The 17,836-nt window shown below is 42.3% G+C and overlaps 1 protein-coding gene across 4 annotated transcripts in view; it reads left to right on the top strand.

Annotated features, from left to right (window-relative positions):
• Window positions 1–6,058, top strand: part of ETV1 (ETS variant 1) — a 92,992-nt gene extending 86,934 nt beyond the window's left edge. For all 4 annotated transcript variants that reach the window (XM_019508501.1, XM_019508499.1, XM_019508500.1 and 1 more), the window contains one exon: window positions 3,310–6,058. In XM_019508501.1, coding sequence (XP_019364046.1) covers window positions 3,310–3,531 — 222 coding nt within the window. In that variant the 3' untranslated portion in view covers window positions 3,532–6,058. The remainder of the gene's footprint in view (window positions 1–3,309) is intronic.
• Window positions 6,059–17,836: the final 11,778 nt, after the last annotated feature.

Below are 17,836 nucleotides of genomic sequence, written 5' to 3'. Positions count from 1 at the left end.
ACCTGTGTCCCCCCCACCCTTACCCCCATAGACAAACCTGGAAGGAGCTGCTTTCCATTGCTGCCTTGCTCCTTCCAGCCCCAGGCAACCCGTTGCGGGCTGGAAATCTGCCAGCCTGCAAGGGGAAACCCTCTGTTACCTGGGGTTTTCTCTTTTAAAGGAGAAAATCCGTGTTTTCCCACAGCAGACAGAAAATCCAGCTCCCTGGTCATAATACACAACTTTCCCCATCTGCTGTGGGGAAAATAATACCTAGGAAAGCTTGTGGTTCTTGAGACATGAGCAGAAGAACCCATTGTGGGTAATGCTTTGTAGTCCTAAAATACTTGTCCAGTATTTAAGAGTTATCTTGGTAACTGTAAAACAGGAAAAGAAAAATCATTGATAACTGAGATATCAAGTGAACCATATTAGGATAGTTGTGATTTTATTGGGATCTGGATTTTCATTAAAAAACAACAAACGTTTAATGATGTTTAGAATCACTCGTACACTACAATCCTCTCTTGTTCTCTTTCTTCGGGGTTATTGTATTTTTAAGTTGCTGTGTGTATTCAGCTCAGAAGTCAGTGAAAATACCTGTTTGCAGCCGCTGAGGAATCAAGCTCTTGCTTCTGAAGAATTGTAAAACAGGAAATGTGTCTTCCTACTCCTTAACTTCTGAAGAAGCAAGAGCTTGATGTTACCGAAGATCCTAATTTATCTCTTTATATCTTGCGTCATAGTCTATTCAAAATATCTTGTGAATCTGCATGGTTTAAACCTGGAATTGGCACTGTAAAATCTACCCACATGAATGTATTCATAAAGTATATGTATGCACTTGCACCATTCAGCTTCTGAAATTGAGCTCTCCAAAGTTTGGTTGTTTTGAAATTCTTCAAGGTCCTAAGAGCCAAAGGCATGTAGGTACCTAAAGATACAAATAGATAGGGCCCTACTGAAATCATGGCAGAAGTGGGATGTGCTGTGGTTGCTTTAATTTTGCAGGTTCCTCTGCGTGTCCCCCACCACTGATGGGTGGAAGTGCCCTGCTTGTGGTTCACTCCTGATTGGCAGTGAAAACCATGGTTTTAAACTCAGTGCTGTTTTTGCCTCCCCCCTGTTGATTGGCCCAGAGGCCCCAGCAGCCCCCCTGCTTGCTGCTGACTGGCAGGAAGGCAAAAACAGTGCCAAGTTTAAAATCATGGTTTTCACTTCTCTGCCCATCACAAGTGAGAGCCACAAGCGGGGCCCCTCTACCAGTCAGCAGTCGGGGCGTGTGGGGGAATCTGCAAGATTAAAGGAGTTGCAGCACACCCTGCTTCTGCCATGAATTTGGTGTAGGGTCTTACAAATAGCACAGACGGGGGTTTCAGAAGCACTACGGCACAGGCGTTGTGCTTACATAGCCCATTGGATTCCCAAATGTGTCTGTATGTGTCTTCCTACTCCTTAACACTTTTAAACATCTGGTCTTAAGACCTCCTTGCGAACTTCAGTTTCCAGTTTAATTTGTTGCAGCACCTTCCAACAATCATACTCTGTACTTGGCGGGATTAAGCCCATAAGATTCTGCAACAATGTTAACTGAGGTATGCAACCTGTACATATTCCTGTATGTGTTGATAAAAAGTGATAGCATGTTAATTTAACAAGCAGGGATGAATACAACCTTTTAGTTATGCCTGCTGCCCATACATTTACTTCTGGAATATCCTGACTTCTGAGTAATTGATCTCACATTGATTTTATGTTCATGCTAATTTTTAGCACGTAATTTCCTAGGGTTTTTCTGGCAGTTTCCTTTTTCAGGGGAGGAGAGGTAATTGGCTCAACTATACCAGCATCTGACTTTCTTAGCAGAGTTGGGAAAGTTTCAGGTTATATTGCTTACCTTACACCCTCTAGTGTCCTGGCCAGCAGAGCTTCTTAGCTGCTGCTTTTCTCCTCTATTAATCTACCTAGTTTGCACGGGTAACACTTTCCCTTGGCAGCCAGCTAACTAGCAATTGAATTGTGCACACAATTCGCCATTCAAAGGGCTTGTATAGTAAGCTGTTAGCATTGCATTTAACACATTAAAAGGTAGTCTAGATTTTTTTTTTTTGCTTCAAATAAAAATGTTGCTAATTTGCCCTGGGCTTAGCTTAACTAAGCTTAACTAAGCAATTAAGTTGAAGAAGGAAACAATGAAAGCCTTAAATTTTATCAGGGAGGTTGCAGATTTAAAGATGTATTGTGTTCTGCATGTCTTAAAACTGTTTCTTCCAAGCTAAGCCAAGGTAGTCATCCTTAATGACAGTTACGTGGATGTCCGGTTTCACAGTGCAAACTTCAGTTCAATTCTGTCACATACACCCTCTTGCTGAAGTTAACAGGTCTTAAAAATAGCAAACCTTTTGGCAGAAACCAGTCATAGAAAATTTCAGTCTGAAAGCTCAATGTTTCAGAAAATTGTGGGCAAATGAAAAGAAGGAATTAAGATTGAACCACCTCTGCTACCATAACTATAGCACACATTAGTTGCATGCCATATGGAGGTAGCAGGAACTAGAATATATTATATGAAATTAAAAAAAGTCTTTAGAATATTTTTCATATATTTTTCATATATCCCTTTAAACACTGCACAGTAAAGTATATGGGCTCACTTTCCAAGTGAAAGATGTTAAATGTGGCTCATTATTTTCCCATTTTGATTGCAAATGAAGGTCAAAGACCTCCAAGTACTTGAGAGGCTTAGGGATAAGCCCAGAGTTTTTAGGCAAGTGGTCCCTCATTCATTAAGCAGATCTATGTCTTAGGCTCTGTAGGAGCTGCTGCTAGGCATATAATGACTTTCTTGTTTGATTATACACACCTTGCACTACCAGTATGTGCTACAACTCATTTAAAATTTTTTTTGGAGATAACTGAATATAAATTTGTCTATATAAAGTCAAATTTGTATCTGTCCTATTGCAGTGTATCTTTTCTCCCTCATTTTATGTAAACTAGTATGTCATTTACTAGTTTTAGCATGTCACTATGTTAACAACCTGTTTGCTTTCTTCCGTAAAAGCAGTTTTATTTGCCATTAACTACAGAAAGGGAGCACAGCTGAGCAGGTTTAGAAATGGAATCCTCTCCTCCTTCCCCTACAGGAAATCAGGTTGTCCCCTGTATTGAAACATGTCGTTTGTAGACTGTTGTTGCACAGTTCCTGTTGACGTCAGTGGAACCAGGATTTCAATTATGTCTTTTGAAGCAAGTTCTTCAGAAACTTGAATTGCAAGCAGCCAAATGGCTAAACCTTACATTATTCTTTTCCCCCCTTTTAATCTTAAGGTTGCTGGAGAGAGATATGTCTACAAGTTTGTTTGTGACCCCGAAGCGCTTTTCTCCATGGCCTTTCCAGATAACCAGCGCCCCTTGCTGAAGACTGACGTGGAGCGTCACATCAACGAGGAGGATACTGTGCCTCTGTCCCACTTTGATGAGAGCATGGTCTACATGCAGGATGGTGGCTGCTGCAACCCCCACCCCTATAATGAAGGCTATGTGTATTAACAACAGTGACAGTGAAGGGGACATCTTCCCCTATGCTTCTCCTCTTTCAGAAGACCTGGAGGAAAGCTAAATCCACTCCATTCTGTTTTTTAAATAGTACACTAAAGGGGCTTTTCCTGTTGCATTACTCCTATAGTCTGCCATGGACAGCGCACTTTATTTGAAAGGGGAGGGTTGGAATCCAAACATTTATTCTGTGTAACAGGAGGAAAAGGGTGGGTTTGATTTTTACTTAAGTTTGGGAAGGGAACATACAGGTTTCAAGTACAATGAAGCTATATCATGTCTGTTTTGTTTCATATCAGCATAAGATATTGTACATTTTCTCTGGGTATCCGTAGTACAGTTAATTCTTACTGTGCAAATTAACTGCTTGGATAATATCATCAGAGTAATATGCCTTGGGCATTGTCTCTTGTCATTCCTAATTGTTTTTCTGAAGTTTATAAGAAGGAACAAAACATCCATTGCATAATTCAATTTAGAAGCTCGGAGTGACTGACCCTGCACCTTCTTTAAAAAAAAAAATCTAAGATTTCTTTGCCAATCTCTTGATTTCAATTTTGTTTTTTTATTGCCTCACATAAAGCACCCATCTAATGGGATATTAAGCAAAGTATAGTGACTAAGGAGCACAGTTCCTGACTTCACACCCCATTTATGCAGGCCTTTGGCATGGTGTGCTGGATTTGATGACACCTTGTGTTGCAAATCCAGGCTATCCTATGCTTTAGACCTTTCAAAGTCCATTTGAGGGGAATAATTACATGTGGTGGGTCTTTCTGATTAGTGTGTCAGCATTAAATACAGGATCCTGATCAGTGGAAAAAACATTTTGTTTCCTTCCATTTCCTTTGGTATATAAATAAGTTATTTAATCAATAGGAATTAACTGTACTAAGTCACATATCTAATTATGCTGTTTAGACACAGCAAGCACTCCTTGAGAAAAATATCCAATACACTAAATAGGTACTTTAGTAATTTTTAGACACGGTACCCATTAATATGCATTTAAACCTTTTACTGCTGTGTTATGTTGATAACATATATAAATACTAGATAATGCTAATGCTTCTGCTGCTGTCTTTTTCTGTAATATTCTCTTTGATGCTGAATTTATGATGACCATTTATAAGCAATGCTGTAACTACAGGTAGCATTTCAGGACAAAATAGATGACTTGAACCATTTATTGCTTAGAAAATAGCTTATGCCATAGCTGTGCTATAAGCAGCTTTTATGCGCATCAACAAATGAATAGTAAGCTTCAGCTTGCTAAGGGAAGCTCTGCGGAACCTTTTGTAACTTTCGGTGGAACGGAGACTTATACGAACTGTCAAAGAATACAATGAAGTCACTGTATGACGTTGTAGTGCTGGCACTGATGTTATCAATCAACTTGTTTTGGACACTAAATGTAAATGTGATCAGATATGTTTGGAAGACAATTTACATTTTGAGGTTTGCTTCTTTTTTAATCATTTTATTTTTGAGAGGGGTAATCTTGAAAAAAAAGCCACACATTATTCTTCATGTAAAATGAAAAGAAAAAAGAAAATTTAAATATTTATCAGCACCTTTTCTGAACCTTAATATTTCCCATTTTGAAGGGGGTGGGAGTAAAAATGGGATTTGAAGTGCACAGTGAGCTGTAGAATGTGGTACTTCATGGGAGAGCCTCTTTCCAATGGATGATAAATCTAGGGGAGGGAGGATGAGGAACAAAAAGCATAAAACAACAATAATTGTCATTGTAATGGGTGAGATTTCAGAGATAGTCCTAGTTGGTGGCTTAATTTTCTACTTTGTCAGTCAAGAAACCAGTTAGCTATAAATGATTCATTATGCAATTCATTCAAAACTAAAAAGCAGTGGACACTGGAGATGGCAAGTGCAGAAAAACAATCTGGGCATGCATCTAATTCATCAAAATCCATGAGGCAGTGTGTTTGATGGGTGCATATATGCCTTAATATGTCATCTTATTTTGTCTCTAATTTATAGGTCTCTATTGCACTTAATTTTTTCAATGATCAACCCAAAATCAAAGCAAGAACTCTGAAGCTGCAGAAGTCTCATCAAGAAGGGGGGAAATTAGAATGTTGAAAAGTGTCGCTTCCATTGAAATAAGGCCCAATGAAATATGCTTTGATGAAATACCTGTGATTGGTTTTGGCTCTTATAGTCAGTGTGGAGCACCTCCTGTCTGGAGCAGGATGTGGGAATATTGGGGAGAGGACAGAAATGAGAGAACATTCATCAAATGTGTAGTATTTAAAGAAGAAAATTTATATATGCTGTATATGGTAGTGATTCACTGAACAAAACAAGCAATCAGCCCAACATTACATTCTCTCTCTGCAAAAGACGGAAAAAAGTTCTTTCATTGAACTAATTAACCCTTTTGAAAGTGCACCTAAAAGGATTATTTAAAATTCTGTTTTTATTTCACTTTTTTGTTGTTTTTGTTTGTTTTGTTTTTTTCAGGTAGATTAATAAACCTGGCAGCTGATTTCTGTGAGAATGTTGTGTACTGGATTCCTAATCATTTTAATTGGAGAAATGCTTATTCCAACTTGGTCTAAGGTTCTCCTTTTGGAAGAAAGGAATTGAAGGTTCTGCTTGCAGTGGTTAGCATTGCTTCTAATAGGTTAAAGCAAGTGAATAGGCTTTGAGTGTGCCTACATGTGTATACACAAATATACTCATGAGGTCTGACCAGTGTTAAGGCTGCCAAAGCAAGTCTAGTTGAGAGAGAGAGAACATGGAAATAAGAGAACGTGCTGATTATGTCTGCATCTTGGTGACAGCACCTGTGACTCTTGCAAAAAACAAAAAAAACAAAAAACCCCAAACAAAAAAAACCCAGCTGGTATAAACTCCACTGAATCTGAATGACAGGTTTTTTTTTCACTTATTTCATACAAATTTAAGTGGATACATGAAGGGGAAGACAGTGGAGACCCAGGTTCTCTGCCTTTGTTTAGTAGACATTTTATAGGGTTTAAAATTCATTATCAACCCAGAGCAAGAGTAGAGTAGTAGTGTGGCTCAGGAGAAGACCAGGGAGGCAGTTATGACTGTATCATCTTTCCCTCATTCTCTATTTATTCCAGAAAGGAAGAAGCCTTCTTCTGTGTCAGTAGATAATTGTCCCTGCTTCTTCAGCTGAGCTGTGCAGGTAGGTGCAGGGGTCGGGGGAGTCCAGTAAAGTCCCGGCGTATTCCCTGATCATCTATGACCACTCACAAAAGTAAGGAAGCACTAATTATTCCCAAGCATCCAGAACAGAGATTGGCACCAATTGCTGGTGCACTCCTCTGTGACTTTCTCTTCGTGTCACCTCCCTGCCCCCTGCCGGGCAATAAGTCTCTGCCTCACAGAACAGCTAGCTCTGTGCTTACCCTTCTGCTGATTCCCAGCCCTTCTGCAGCAAGGGCCAGTGGAGATGCAGCAGAGCTGCAGGCTCTATGGGCACTATCCATTCCACCTGTCCCCTGCCAGAGCAGACCCCAGATCAGGCCAAATCAGACCTGCGGGCCTTAGGCTGCCAAACCCTGGTCTAGGACAAGCTGTAGTCCTGCCCATAATGGAGAGTGCGCTTTCATTATCACACAGCTGTGTAGAACCTGATCTTTGCCCAAACAAAATGACTGGCACTTTGACTTGAGTAGCATAAGGAATTGAGGGAATTGGACAGAAATTAGTCTAAAGTATTAAGTAGATAAGTGCATATTGTGGCAACAAGAACAAGTTGAAGCACAAGAAAGCAAAGCTTCACAAGGTTGTCCTCTTGGTGACGCATAAAGCCTGCTTGCTGCTTTCCAGGGGTTCTCCTCTGGCTGGAAAAATTCCCTGAGGAGTAGATTCAACTGCTTAGTCCCTTAATGCCTGACTGCACTGGCTAACATCCATCCTGAAAGAACAGCTCGTTAAAAGCCATCTTTTGTTTGTTTGGCTTTCAATAAAAGATGAACTGTTGCAAGGAAGAAGCAGCAAGTCTTACTAGTGGCTGTATTCTTTACTGCCATGAAGTATGTTTAGGTTGGTTTTTGACTGCCTAGCCTGTGCACACCATGTAAGCACATGTGTTTAACGTCATGCCTGCTACCCATACTGTAAATGCCAAGTACTTTCCCAAACTTTCCTACCTCAAAAGGGTAATGTGAAGCCTCAATTTATTGTAGCACTTTAAAAATAGGTATGGCTAAAAGCAATTCCACTCCGAAGTACTACTGAATGCTCCTAATACCAGGTGATATAAGTTGCTAAAAAGTATTATCTCCTCTTACCCCATGACCCTAGCACTTTTCATTTCTGTACTATACCCCATCTGTTTCTCTGGAAGCAACTTGTCTCATAACAAGCCTGAAAATGCCTGTTTAGATTTAGATCCATTGGGATCTGACATGGCTGTGCTGTGAGCACTTCTGCTATGGCCTCAGACTTGGGACCTCTGGGCTGTCAACCAGATGCCTTATCCCCTGCATCACCCCAGCCCAAAAAATTCCTGTAAAGACTCCGAATGGCATGTTCCCAGAAAGCTAGTCAGATGATAATATTGGTGTCATCCAAAGGTGTATAAGAGTTCCAGGTGGAGAGTGTCCACCTCACCTGTCTTGTGTCCATCTGTCATATCCAACATTACATACATACATACATACATAGCCAAAAATATTACATACATAAAAACACCCATCACATCATTATGCAAACTCATATCTTAAGGCTGCTGCAGACAGTGTCCGGAGACGTTTGGAAATATACCCACACTGTCAATGGTGTTGGCTGTATAGAGCTTACTGTGTTTCTACAGCTAAAAGAAAGGCAACCTGTGAAGTTCATGGAGACAGGGGTAGGCTTGGATATGGTTAGCTTTGGTCTCTACCTATTTGATTTTCTCTGTCTGTTCCATATATCCTGCCTTTTGTGAGTTAGGATCTGAACTGCCCTCCCCAGAGTTGGAACAATGTAGCAAGACAGCTACAGCCACAGAAAATTCAAAGTCTTCTCTGTGTCTGTATCCAAATGGCTATATGTTGTTTCATCATAAATGTTCTTTCTGTACCTCTGCCTCAAATATCAGCTTGTGTGGTAATCAGTTTAGATGTAGTGAATGTGCCTAATAAGCAATCTACTGTATGTGTTATACCACCAGAAGTCTTACTTAGTATAAAGTCCTAGAAGTACTGAAAGGAGGTGATTTCTGTCATTAATTTTTCTATTTTCCTGACTGATATGGCTTGGCTGGTCTATTAAAATCTTGTTGAAGGCAGTTCTTCATTCACCCATGACTTTTCAGTGAGTTCTATGTTCATTTGTCAGTGCTGTGGCACTTATGGAACCTCAAGCATTGGAATGTAAGTGCTTTGAGCATACTGCAGTGAGCGCTAATATAGTTTTTTAAGTCAAATCCATGCATTCAAGATGGCATATGGCCAGTCAGGGAAAGCACTAGGTGTTGCTGTCCCAGATTAGGAACAGACAAGTGTATTCCACCTTTTATTCTGGGATCTTACAGATGCATAAACAAAGAACCTGTCAGGATCTGAGATAACACTCCTCCCACCCCCGACTTCCTCCACATATGGGGGCAATTTGAGTTAGTTGCCATTCAAACTGCATGTCTTCTGATTTGAGTTACCCCAAAGCTGTCCACAGTCTTAGGGGAGCTCCTTTCCTTCAGAGATTGCAGCATTCATTTAGCCAAGCCACAGGTTGATATGAGGGCCACAATTCCCATCTGCAAGGTGGTGGATTGGGACCAGGAGATTTATGCAGAAAAGCACAGGAAATGTGGGACATGACAATATATGTTCCTCTGCCTTACTCAACCATACAGGGAGTGATCAGGTACCAACCACCTGGCCTGTACAAATCAGACATCCAGAATTTGCTAACATGAAAGATGTGTTGAGAGAAGGCAAGACATGTGAACAAGTGTTTTATTGATGGTAGGTGGAAGCAGCAGCTGGGTGGGTGGTCAGTGAAGCAACTGGAGGAGAGAATCTTTAAGCAAAATGAAAGGAAACAAGTGCTGGAGAGGTTTTAGGATTATTGGCAAGTAATTAGGCCCTCAGAAAATAACTGTGGTCTAAAGGGAACCAGTAAACATGGAGACGGCTGCAGTTCCTCAGAAGCAAAAATCACAAAAGATGGTGAAATACAGAAAGGCATAATAACATTAGATGAGAGCAACCAGAGTTAAAACATGAAAGACATTAGGAGACCTAGAAGATTGCAGTGTTTTAGATAAGGAAACAAGGGACTAAGATAAATACTGAGGCAGTAAACTGAGATAAGAGCAGGAGGGAGGAGGTAATTAGCAGCAGTGCACTTTGTGGTCAGTGGGCCCAGATATACTGTGCTGAATGGAGTTTTGCAAGGGGATGAATTTGGCCCATCAAGTTTAGCCCCAAGGACAGGAATATTAGACTGACTTTGGAGTGATTGTTGATAATTTAGTAAAACCATCTGTACAGTGTTTGGTAGCTGTTAAAAGAGCAAACAAGATCTTGGAATATACACAAAGAGTTCTGGGCTATAAATACAGAGAGCTTATTGTCACAGCATATAAAAAAAAAATACAGAGACAATGGGCCAGATGCTGAGCTGCTGTAAAACAGCTTATATCTGCTGAGGTCGATGAAGGCAAGTGGATTTACAATCTTCCAGGTCCTAGCCTGGGTTTTGTAAGATGACACGTTGTTCTGATCATGGGACTCTGCAGCAGTTGTTTAGCTCCCAGGAAGGATATCCTGAACCATGGGCAGACTTAAAATTTTGAAAAGGGGGGTGCAGATGGAGTGATGCATCATCACATATAAGGCAACACATATTTTTCTCCAGTTAAAAATAAGCTAGAAACTTTGCTAATGTGCTAGGGGGCTGGGGCTGTATTATTCAGTTTTAAAATTGAAGCAAAAACAAATAAAACGTCATTAGGTGAGTTAAAAACAATCTGCCGGTCTGTGAAATAGGAGCTTCATTTCCAGGAGCATCTAACAGACAGCAGAATTGCACACCTTGATTGGTGGAACGTCAAGACAATTAAAAAGAAGAGAGGGTCGTTAACACCCGTGGAATGACGAGTTTAGAAGGAATGGTGTAGATTATAATGAGTCACGAAGTCCATAAGCCTATTGACTCCCTCAGCATTACCTGACTTGAAATCCTGCTGCCACTGCCAGAAAGATGGTTTTAAATTTTGGGTGGAGCAGGAATCAAAGGGGGAAGATACAAATGTACCAGCGGACCCCTCCTGTCCCCTACCCCCATCTGTCCCTGTCCTGAATGGCAAGGTTTGAAGGACTAAATTAGATAAAGCACACCTCAAGTAATTAAATTTGGGTAATATTCAGAAATAATTCAAGATTTAAATAAGAATCTTTATTTTTGCAGGGATCAAGCAGGCTAGATATTCTCTGCTGTCTATCCATGACAAGCTTTCAGTGGTGGATCCCACAGTGAGGATCACAAGATAAAGAATTGGCCTGGGAAGTAGCTGTGGTAGAATCAAAACACCTGCAATCTAAAGCCATCCAGCATAGTAATGAGTCTGTCTCTTGTACTTATTTGCCTCCCAGTTCTGACTAGAGCTTTTAATAAGCCATCTGGGTGCCTGGATTAGCTGCCATGCATAAAGGCAGCAACAATTTCCAATTTAAAACAAATCCCCAATAATTAGATTCTATACATGAAAAATTGTGTGTGCCACTGCCACTGTGATCCGTGGCTTGGGCCGGGGATGGTCTCAGCCACCATACTTAGTCAATGGCAGCAGCAGGAGGGCAGGTGGCCAAGGAGGGGGGAGGAAGGGGGAGATGGCTCTGGAGGGGCCAGACACGCAGGATGGCTTTTGTGAATATTGTTCTCAGCCACCTCCCCCTGGCCACTTGACCTATTGCCTCGTGTCTCCCCCCAGTTGTCCCTACTGTGCCTGGCCCCTCCAGAGCTGCACCCCTAGCTACTTGCCCCCCAGCCACCTGCCTCCTGCCACCACTTACACAGTATGGTGGCTCTGAGTCCATCTCTGGTCTGGGGCATGGAGTACATGGTGGCCCAGACCATGGTGGCCCTGACATGGTCCCAGCCCCAGCCAGGCAGAAGTGGTGGCAGCAGCTCTAATCCTGGCCCCTCAGCTAGGTTGGGGCTGGAGCCGGAGCTGCAGCAGCTCCCCAACAGCTGTGCAGTCTCCCCTGCCCCATTCGGGGGCTGCGCACCTCAGTCTCCCCTTCATGCCCCCACTCACACCACAGTCTCCCTAATGCTTTCTCGCTAGGCAGCCCCTCCCCAAGCTCATACTCATTTCCAGCCCAGCCAGGTGGCAGCAGCAGCTCTATCTCTGGTACTCAAATTGAAGACAAGGTTTGCTTCCCTGCCCCTATGTTGAATGCGGTATCAAAGTAAGAAGCTAAGTGGTTAGGAGCCTAGATTCAAATGGAGACATAATAGGACACCAAGCATTTCAGTACCTACCTTTTAGGTGCCTACCCACCTACTAGAATTCACAATGTCTAGGGTTGTCTATTTTCTGTGTAACACATGGGAGGGAGAATTAGATGCCTAAGAATAGGATTTACAAAAACTAGCACCCTAAGCAAGGAGAAACCTAGGTTGGCCAGCCAACCAGAGAAGGCAGAGGAAAAGGGTGTATCTTGAATCTTTGAAACAGCACGTCTGTTCTTTCAGTTCATTCTTTCCAAATATGGCCTGAGGAGACAGAACTGGTTCCTTATCATTTTATTCTTTCTTCCAGTGTTTTAGTGGTTTGAGCACTAATGTGAAATGCAGGAAACCTAGTTTTACAGGATTTGGACATACATATTCCATGAGCGAGTTGTACCCTCTGGACTATATGGGTTATGGGAACTATAATTCTCTCCTGATGAAGCAGTTCCACTCTGTGGGATAAATAAATAGGCATTGGGTCAAAGAAAGAAAGAGACCATGCTCTAACTCAGTGGTCAGCAACGTTTGGTCTTATGGTCTGGATCTGGCCCATGCAGCTGTTTCACCCAGCCAATGGACATGGGGCTTGGTTGGCATTTGGCAGCTGTGGGCTCTGACTGTGGGTACTCTTCCTGTGCTGCCCCTGGGAGAAGCACCAGCTGCAGGTGGATCCCAGCACCTGCCTGCCCTCCTCCTCAGACCTGAGGTGGGTCATTTCAGCAGACACTTGGAAAAGGTTGCCTATCATTGCTTTAACCTGGTGGGTTAGAGGACTTGCCTTTCAGGAGGGATGACATTAGTTTGAGTTCTTGCTTCAATGAAGACATCATCATTTTATATAAAATGATTTCTAAGAAGGGTCTGGAACTCAGGTCTCTGAGTGCCCTAATTCATTAGCTAGAGTCATGCTTTCTCTCTCTCTTGCTGGCTCAAGGGATTTAAGTAATCCATGCACTTGGCAACAGTTTTAACAGAACAATGTGTGTACCCTTGCTCCAGAATACCTCGTAAGCCATGTTTTGAATGGATTGACTCATCTTTGACTTTTGAAAATAACCCTCTATGGCTTTTACTACTGCTTAGCCCAGACAACTCCCATCTCACCATGCTAGTCATTCTGAATGCAAGTTTCTGAATGCATCTAACTGTAGCCTAAGTATCAAACTTTGGGCTGTGGATTCCACTAGGCAACAAGAAGCCTTAAAGCTAGGGACTGCAACTTTCAGTTTTGCAGTGCCTAATTCCCTCGTGAATCTAGATCTTCTTGCCTGCTTCAAAGAGTAGATAGGTAACAGCAGAGGATCCTTCTGTGATCTTTTCCTGAAGCATTTTTGCTGTAAGAGTCTGGGTAGATTCTAAGATCTAAGATCACCTTTCAGTAAGTAAAAGAGTCTAGTAAAGTCAAAACCTCAAACCTCATTACAGCATTACAGTCTAGTAAAGTCAAAACCTGGTGTTCTTAGGCCAGGATGCTAATGCTGGGGAGAAATGAAAATAAATCTTCTCTAGATATTCTGGCTACAGTTTGGCAGCCAAGGAAAACTATAAAAGTAAAGAACAGAACAAATGGGTTGATTTTAAAATGCAAGCACAAAGAAAAATCAGGCACTACACATGCATGGGTTTTGGAGTTTTTCTTTCAGTTGGTGGTGGAAGTAGAATGATTCTATGATACATCTGGACTGTTTTTTTTCTTCAATTAATCCTTCCACAACTTGAAGTTAGAATCTATTTCCTTGCTGATTTGTTTCCCCTGTCTATAAAACACATTCATTACAAGGGTCTATTGTAGATGTGCGCGTGATTGCTAAGCTGCTGACATTTTTTTTATTTCAAGGAGAAAAAAGAAACATTGATGTGTTTGTTTTCACAGAAAACTGCATGACTTTTGAAGAAAAACAAAAAACAAGAACAACAAACCATGAAGAAAAATCAAGTGTCTCAGTCACTCATGAGTAATACATCTATCCTGGACTCTAGCCACTAATACCTTTTATAACATTGCAGCGGGATGTATTCTCTGTGTGTGGTAGTTGTTTCATATATTTACCAAAGACACTGTTTAGTGATAGTTAGGGTTGCAGCAGGAGTCTAAAGCTTAGAGAAAAATTGAGAGGATAAGGAGGTGAAACGTATTCCTTTCCCTTCTACAACTCTATTTTACATGCTCCAAACGTTCCTTAAGTTTAACTCCCATCTCCAGCAGAAATCATTAAATGATATGTACCCCAACATTATCAAACTCATGCTCTGAGTACTTACCTTCAGTAAACACATACTTTTTATAGCGATAGTTCAGCATATCCAACATGATCTCTGTGTTTTGGAAGGTATTCTGGTTCAACACTCCTGATGTTACTTTTATGATTCTGCATTAAAATCTGGCATAATTCCAGCGGGTCAGCCTCATACACTCTTTGTTCATCTGCACCATATCCCATCCCAGCCAGTATGTAGCATACCTTTCAGCTTTGTCATGGCTGTGTGGGACATGTAAGCATGATGACCACCATTTTGGCAGTCACTGAAGGGTGAAATAAGAACTCCAGAAATAAGACCCAAATCCTGTTAAGCACAACTTAAGCCACATAAAGCACTAAATCACTGAATGTCATCCCCTGTGCTCCTAAACTTTTTTTTTTCTTTTGAGCATGAGAGGGCTTAACTACATTTTCACTACCTTTTTACCCTAGGGCTCATGGGAGGATGCACAAATTCCCTGCAAGTTCCCAAATGCATTAAGATACTATTACCAGATTTGCCCATCACTTTGGGGTTTGCTCATTTATTAGGGATACCTTTCTGGGGGTCTCTGTAATTCTGTCAATGTGCTGCTTGAGTTACTTGTGTTTCTGAACAGAGCTGTACCTCTCCCTTCTGCAAGTCCTCACCCCCAATGGAGCTACCTTGCAGGACTCAGTTTCAATGGGGCTGGGTTCCTCCAGACACCAAATCAGTCAAATACAAACGCACACAGATTAACATGACGCCTGACTCGGCCGGGCTGATCAGCACGGACAGGCTGACACCCTCATATGCCAGGAATCAGTTCATTAAGGTAACAAAAATGCAGTCAGACACAAGCACATAGGTAAACAGAATACCTCTGAATCCAGTTGGGTGTCCAGTTGACACCCTCATGGGCCAGCATTCAATTAGGGCACATCTGAGCCAAACTGGGTCAATCAGCCTGTACAAGCTGATCTCCTTATGTGTCTCAAACTCAGCATGTTCCAATCTTTTGCCCTAACTGTCCTAGTAGTAACCCCCTTGATAAGCAGACCCCACTGTGGTTTTGGGCATTACAGGGATTTTTGGCTTAGGTAAAAGAAGCATTGCTGCAGAGCAACTGGGGAAGTCAAGGGGAAGAAAGAGTAGGTGAAATTCATAGAAAAAGTATAGCAACCAGCTTGACCATAAAAGTTATTTACTGCCAGGTATACCTGTAATAATAGCCATACAAGAGAGAGACAACTAAACAGTTAAAATATTACATAGTTTCAATTAGGGTTTTGGGGAAGTCTAGCTTGAGTTTGATTAGCAAAAGTTCGGTTTAGAAAGCTGTGCCTGGAGTGAGAGAGAACAGTAGGTTTGTTTAGGGGTAAACAATGGCTCATATGCTGGATAATAGGAATTGATCACTGCTGGCTATAGGTGGCATCACTCTGAGGGAGCTCACAATACAGACAGGAAGATTCAGTGTTTTGGATACCAATAGAGGAGTCATTACTAGAATTGGCCTGATAAATGCTGAGCTGGGTGTGTGTAGATCTGGGCTGATTAGCACTTGGAGCAGGGATCCCCCATCATGCAGTGCTCCCATGTTTTTCTGATCTCAGAATTCAGTGCAGTCCTTGCTTTGGAATCTCTTCTCTCCATCCTGAATGCTAATGAAGGTGCATGCCTGTCCCATCTCCCATTGAAATGAGTTGTCATCTGGCCCAGTATGGGAGGCAAGGGGGAACAGGGGAGTTGCGTCACTCTTGTCACCCTTATCTGGAGGGCTTTAGGTGTGTCTCCCACTGCATCTTCTTTGTCTTCTGTAAGCCCTTCCTCTAATCACTTCTTGTTCGGGGGGTGCGGTGGGGAGGGGAAGAGTTCTTTGTGAGACAGACAGGCTGCGTCCTGTGCCAGGGTTCCCGAAGAACACAGAGCTGAGAGGTAACAACACAGGGGATTCATTGAATGCAAAATGACTATATGGTGGGGGCCACTTTCTCCAAATACCCTGATAGAGCACTTGCCCAGGATGTGGAAGACAGGTGCTAGGCCCCACTCAACCAGAGGGTGATCTCTCCACTCCCCCCCTCCATTATATCCTTCCCCTTCCTAGTAAAGCATCCTAAGGCTCAGACTGTGGACAACATAGGGATGCCAGTTGATGCTAGCTTGGTGCCCAGCCAAGGGGAAGAGCAAACATTAGAGAGCCAGGCTTTGTGAAGTTGCCTTCAGTTCTGGTCACTTATCCTGCAACCTTCCCCACCCACCACCTACCACTCCCCATGTCATTGAACCATTTTATCCAACAATAGACTAAGAAGCAAGAACTCCAACCTAGGCCTCCCTCTTCCCTGCATGTCCTAAACACAAGGCTGCAGCACCAATTCCTTCTTGCTTCCTCCCAGAAATATTCATGCACTTTGTGTTATACACTCATTGGCTAGCTAGCATGTAACCATCATCATTTGCAATCCTTTAATATGAGAATGACAGGAAAACTCTTTTTTATGTTTCCCATCTCCTTTTTTAACTGCTCCTTTCTTTAGCTCAGAGTTCCTGCTCACTCTAGCACTGAAATTACCATGAAGAATTATCTTCTCTGGGGAAGATGATTCCGGGAACATAAAACTCAGACTTGGTTGAGTTTAAACTAGAATCCTTTTGTTTTGCCACCTGCATCAAGGGTTAGGGTGATGATTGTCACATGTTGTGCGTCAGTCAGTTGAAGCCAAAAAAGTCATGAGTTGTTTGCTGAGGCCAACTGGACATTCTGGCATCTGAGTAACAATCTTGTCTTGATAGCAAAGTCAACACCATAGAGGTATCTATCTTTTTCATCTTTTCCCTTCCAAAAGATGGTGTAGCAACCATGCTCTGTGAGCTCCCCTTCTCCTGGACTCACTAAGTGCAGCAATGTCACTTAGTGACATTTACATTACATGTCATTTACGTTCTCTGCTCTGGTCAATTACTGTTGGGGTTTGTCATCAGGGTGTGGACACTCCTGGTTTCAAACTTCATTATAGATTCATATATTGTGAGGCTGGGAGGGACTTCAGAAGACCATTGGGTCCAGCCCCCTGTACCAGACAGGAAAGACAACATGGGTCAGGTGATCCCAGCAAGGTAACTGGCCAGTCTCCTCTTGAAGATTTCCAGGGTAGGTGATTGCACTACCTTTGGAGAGAGCTTATTCCACTGTCTGGACACCCTGGCTGTGAATAAATTTTTCCTAATGTTGAGCCTGAAACAGTCTTCCAGGAGTTTATGGCCATTACTCCTGGTTATCCCCTAGGGTGTCCTGGTGAACAGTTGTTCACCAAGCCCTTGATGTATGCCTCTGATGTAGTGGTAAGCCACTATCAAGTCCCCTCTCAGCCTTCTCTTTTTCAGTATGAAGAGTCCTGGATCCCTCAGCCTTTCCTCGTATGGGTTGCTGTACAAGTATCTGATTGTATGGGTGGTCCTTCTCTCCAAGCTTTAACACATCCTTGCTGAAGTGCGGTGCCCAGTACTAGATTCAGTACTCCAGCTGCAGTCTCACCAATGCCGAGTAGAATGGAAGAATCACTTCCCTAGTTTTGTTGGAAATACATCAATTGATGCATGCTAGGGTATTATTTGCCCTGTT

Source organism: Gavialis gangeticus, unplaced genomic scaffold (assembly GCF_001723915.1).
Source record: "Gavialis gangeticus isolate Ggan-Ray unplaced genomic scaffold, GavGan_comp1, whole genome shotgun sequence".
NCBI lineage: Eukaryota > Metazoa > Chordata > Crocodylia > Gavialidae > Gavialis > Gavialis gangeticus.
The sequence above is the reverse complement of the archived record's forward strand: the minus strand, read 5'-3'. Positions and strand labels throughout refer to the sequence as shown.